At 35.8% G+C, this 4,651-nt stretch overlaps 1 protein-coding gene across 1 annotated transcript; it reads left to right on the top strand.

Moving 5' to 3' along the window:
• On the top strand, positions 1-1,411 carry LOC147925106 (uncharacterized). Its single transcript, XM_087492486.1, has 2 exons — positions 1-757; positions 877-1,411. The coding sequence occupies exon 2, from the start codon at positions 965-967 to the stop codon at positions 1,409-1,411; it is 447 nt and encodes a 148-aa protein (XP_087348612.1). The 5' UTR covers positions 1-757; positions 877-964.
• The last annotated feature ends 3,240 nt before the right edge of the window (positions 1,412-4,651 follow it).

The following is a 4,651-nucleotide window of genomic DNA, read 5'->3' as shown; positions in this document are numbered from 1 at the left end:
ATGCGTGCAGCACTTATGTGGATGATTAGTGACTTTCCAGCTTATGGGATGCTATCTGGATGGTCAACTCATGGAAGGTTAGCGTGTCCGTACTGTCAAGATAACACAGATGCGTTCCAGTTGAGGCACTGACGTAAAACGAGTTGGTTTCATTGTCATAGAAGATTTCTACCAGCTCGTCACCTTTATGGGCGTTCGAGGAAATTGTGTAGGAAGAATAAGCAAGTGGTTGATGCACCACCTCCTGAAGTCAACGGAAATATTTTACTGGAACAGTTAAGAGATTTTGGAGCAGAGAGGACTACAGATTGTGGTGGTAATGGACATGTTGTTGTTTACAGTGCTGGCATCAATCACAATTGGTATAAACATAGCATTTTTTGGGTGTTGCCTTATTAGAAAGATCTTTTGTTAAAACATAATCTAGATGTCATGCACGTCGAGAAGAACGTCTTCGACAACCTCATGAACAATGTTCTAAATGTCCCGGGAAAGACAAAAGATAATTTGAAGTCTAGATTAGATTTGCCAAATATTTGTGATCGCGATCCGCTTCATGTACTAGAAAATGGGAGATGTCCAGTCCCCGATATTAAATTTCCTAACGGATACGCATCTAATTTACGTAATTGTGTTGATATGGCTGAAGGAAAGTTTACTGGAATGAAGAGCCATGATTGTCATGTTGTGATGCAGCGACTTTTTCCACTTGCATTTGAGCATCTTTTACCAAGTAATGTCCACCAAGCAATTGCAGGTACATTTCTAAATATCGCCATTTTTTAAAGAATTATATACATATTTATTTATATATACAGCAAAGAATTAATTCATAGAGGTTTTACAGTATTAATCCGATCTTCTTTTTACTTACAGGGGTAGGTGCATTTTTTTGGGATTTATGCTCTAGAACACTTACAATTGACGGTATTCGTAACTTGGAAGAAAACATACCAATGATCCTATGCAATCTCGAGAAAATATTTCTCCCATCTTTTTTGATGTTATGGAGCATTTCCCAATACACCTTCCGCGAGAAGCTAAACTTGGTGGTCCTGTTCAGTACTGGTGGATGTATCCTTTTGAGCGGTATATGTTTCATCTGAAGAAGAAGGTCAAAAATTTAAACAAAGTTGAAGGCTCTATGGTGGCACAAAGTATAAACGAAGAAGCCTCAAATATTGCCGAATGTTACTTTCCTGCCCAAGTTCGTACAAAAAGACGACGTCCTACTCGTCATGATGATGGAGGCGAAGTGGCTAGTTATTCGGTATATGTACCTAACTTGTTTACACAAGTAGGAAGACTCAGCGGGACAAGAAAGAATCGCCAACTGTCGCAGCAAGAGTATACGCACTTACATATGTATATTCTCACAAATTGTGAGGATATCTCTTATGAAAATAAATAAATAAAATAATTAAATATCTCTTATAAATTAAGAAATAAAGAAATAAATTTAAATACTTTCAAATAAAATATCTCTAACAAATAAATAAAAGAATAAAATAACTCTTATAAATAAAAAATACCCGTCTGAAAATGCGTCGGAAATTAGTAAACCGTCGGTAATCCGTCGGTATTTTCCGACAACTTTCCGACGGAAATAAAAATTTTCGTCGTTTTTTTAATTTTTTGTCCGTTTTTTCGATTATGTCGGTAAACCGTCGGTAATAACCGAAAGATATTGACGATTTACTGACGGACTAGTGTAAAACCTCTAATTTAGGCTCTGTAACGCACTTATTTTATAAGAAACGTATAGAGATTGATGTTTTAATGGCTTAATAATCTTCTTTTAAACAACAATCTTCAAAATTGGTTTTTGAAAAAATAAGTTAAGTTGTTTGGCTAAAGAAGTTGTAATGTGGTATTACACGTTATGGTTCAATATTTGTTACTTATCATTGAATTTTTTTTTTTCTATAACTTAATCATATAGATGCTTATTTTGAACATTACTTACATGGCCAATCTAAACACATAATATATGCATATTTGTGAAGAGAAATTATGAAGTAAAGGGGTTTAACCTCTAAGCCGTCAGAAATCCGTCGGTAATAGTTGGAGATACTGACGGATTACCGACGGTTAGCGAAATTTTAAAATAAACCGTCGGAAGTCCATTGGAAATAGTTTGGAATTAGTGACAGATTTCCGACGGATCCCATAATTTTCTCCGGGAATGAAATAAAATGAAATTTTCATTACCGCGGGCAATTAAATATTTCAGTCTAAACCGACGGGTTTAATGTCGGTTTTCCGTCGGTAATATCGATAATAACAAAGTAGTTTTATCTTCTTCTCCCCCGAGTGTTTTATTTTATCTCAGACAAAAAAACATCAAACTCTCTCCATTCCCCAGCGTCTTCTCCGGCGTTTGTCTCCCTCCGAACCGACGAAACTCCGGCGATTGTCTCCCTCCAAACCGGCGAAACTCCGGCGATTGTCTCCCTCCGATCCGGCGACTTCTTATGGCGTAATTTCTCTCTTTTCTAATGAATTTCTTAGGTTTGTTAGATTTTTTAGGAATATGGTAGAGTTATTAGATTTGATTAATTGGCTCTGTTTGGGACTTATTAGATCTTTTCTAGGAGGACCCCATTTTCTTCTTCGTCTCTGAGATTCGGTACCCATACGAAATGATCTCCTCCTTCTGTTTTCCTTTTTTCCGGGTTCATTGCTTTGTGGATTTTTCTATTAAGGCTTAGTAAATTGCTTGAATTTTTCTAGTTTCTGAGATGTTATCGAATTTGGGTTCTTCGAATTGCATCTGTGACGAAAACCCTCGAATTCGAAATGACGCAAGCTCTTTATTAGTGAATTGAGTTCTTCATTTTTCTTTGAGAATTGAGATTTTTAAGAATTGTAAGTGTTTGATTGGTTTGTTCTGTATTGTATTGGCTGCTTTACATTTGTAGGCTCTGTTCTGTGTTGATGAATTAGTAAACGGTGGAATATAAATTGTTAATTAGGTTTGATGAATTGAATTTTGTTATTGATTGATCTTTGTTAATTTAATTATGCTTGAATATTATTGCTAAATTTTGTTGTTTTTTTGTTGAAGGAACTATGGTTCTTATGTTGCAAACACTTCTATGAACCAAGCTAATGGAGAAACTAGTGCTTCACAATCACCTAGTAGCGCCGTCCCAGATTCTCAAGGTTCAGAAAATGTTCCAGTGGAGATGAGCATTGAAGAATTCGTTTCTCAACCTGGCCGATCACTTATCCCCCGCTTAGATCCGTATGGTGCTCCAGGGACAACATGGTTTTGTGATTCTCATAATGGCATCACAAAATCCATTTTGCATATGATGTATAGAATCCTCAAAATACCATATGCAAAGTTTTCAGTTATTCCTACAAAAGAACAAGACATTTGGTTTCGGCAATTTGCGGTAAAGTTTTCAACTTTAACAACTTAATTTTATGACATTGTTTTATATATTTTTTGCTAATGCATTTTCTTTATATTTTTAGCAAGATGTCACCAGCCAAGTTCGAACAGCTTTCAAGAAGTATGCCGCACTACGATATTCTAAACAGTTGCATGAGTGGAAGCAATTGTGGAAGAGAGGAAAGGTGCCAAAAAATGTGAACGAGAATCTCTTTAAAGGTTTCATTCAATATTGGGGGGAACCAGCTACAGAAGCAACATCCTCCCAACATTCTCAGAATAGAAGAAGCGAACGTGGGGGGTTGGGTATGGCTACCCACAACAATGGTCCAATAAGTGCCCATACCCGACAAAAGCAACTTGTAAGTTTTAAGATTTTCTATAATTATTTTCTTTATCATTAATTAGACAATCTTTACATAATTTAAATGTTTCTTTTAGACTGCTAGGGATGGTGTGGTACCAGACTATGTTACTTTGATGGAGGATATGCACACCAACAAAAAGACAGGCCAATTACAAAATGGTAGAGCTAAGCTGCTTGTTGAGAGTTCGAGGAAGCGGGAGGAGGAGATGCTACAATCTCTTGATGGATCGGAGTCTACGGTTGAATTTAGAAGAGAGAAATTAAACGAAATTTTTTTCGAGGTAACATTTATTTTAAAAATTCTTGTTTTACTTTTGTTTTGTTTTAAAATATTTATATAATTTTAAAATGCATGTGTAGGAAACTATTAAAACCAAGGGACGGGTTTTTGGACTAGGAAATCTCTCCAAAAGAAGTTCGGTTTCTCGTTCATCGGGGTTCTCATTTGCTCCCACCCAAGAGTTCCAACAAGCTATGCAAGAGAAGGATGCTCGGATTGCAACTTTGGAAAAGGAAATGGAAGAACAAAAAGCGGAAATGGAAGAACAAAAAGCAGAGAACAAAAGAAGGGACGAGGAGTACAAGAAGAGGGACATGGAGCTAGCAGCCTTCATGAGTGAGATGCGGGCAAGTCATTCCACTTCTTAGGTTTTCTTGAATCTTTGCTTTCTTTTTGGAACAATTATTTGTTTTCGGTTATTAGAATATTTTTCACTTAAAACATATTTTCTCTCAAACTTTTAACTTTCTGAATTTAAATATATAAGCATTTCAGTTTTAATGAATATTTTCATAATAAAATCTGTATACTAATGCTATTTATAAAATATCTATATATATATATATTTCCATCGGAAATCTGTCAGAAATGACGGAGTTTCTCG

This window comes from Camelina sativa, chromosome 16 (genome assembly GCF_030686135.1).
Source record: "Camelina sativa cultivar CO46 ecotype springtype chromosome 16, ASM3068613v1".
NCBI classification, from domain to species: Eukaryota; Viridiplantae; Streptophyta; class Magnoliopsida; order Brassicales; family Brassicaceae; genus Camelina; species Camelina sativa.
Note: the sequence above shows the minus strand (reverse complement) of the source record. Positions and strands in the feature narration are given on the sequence as shown.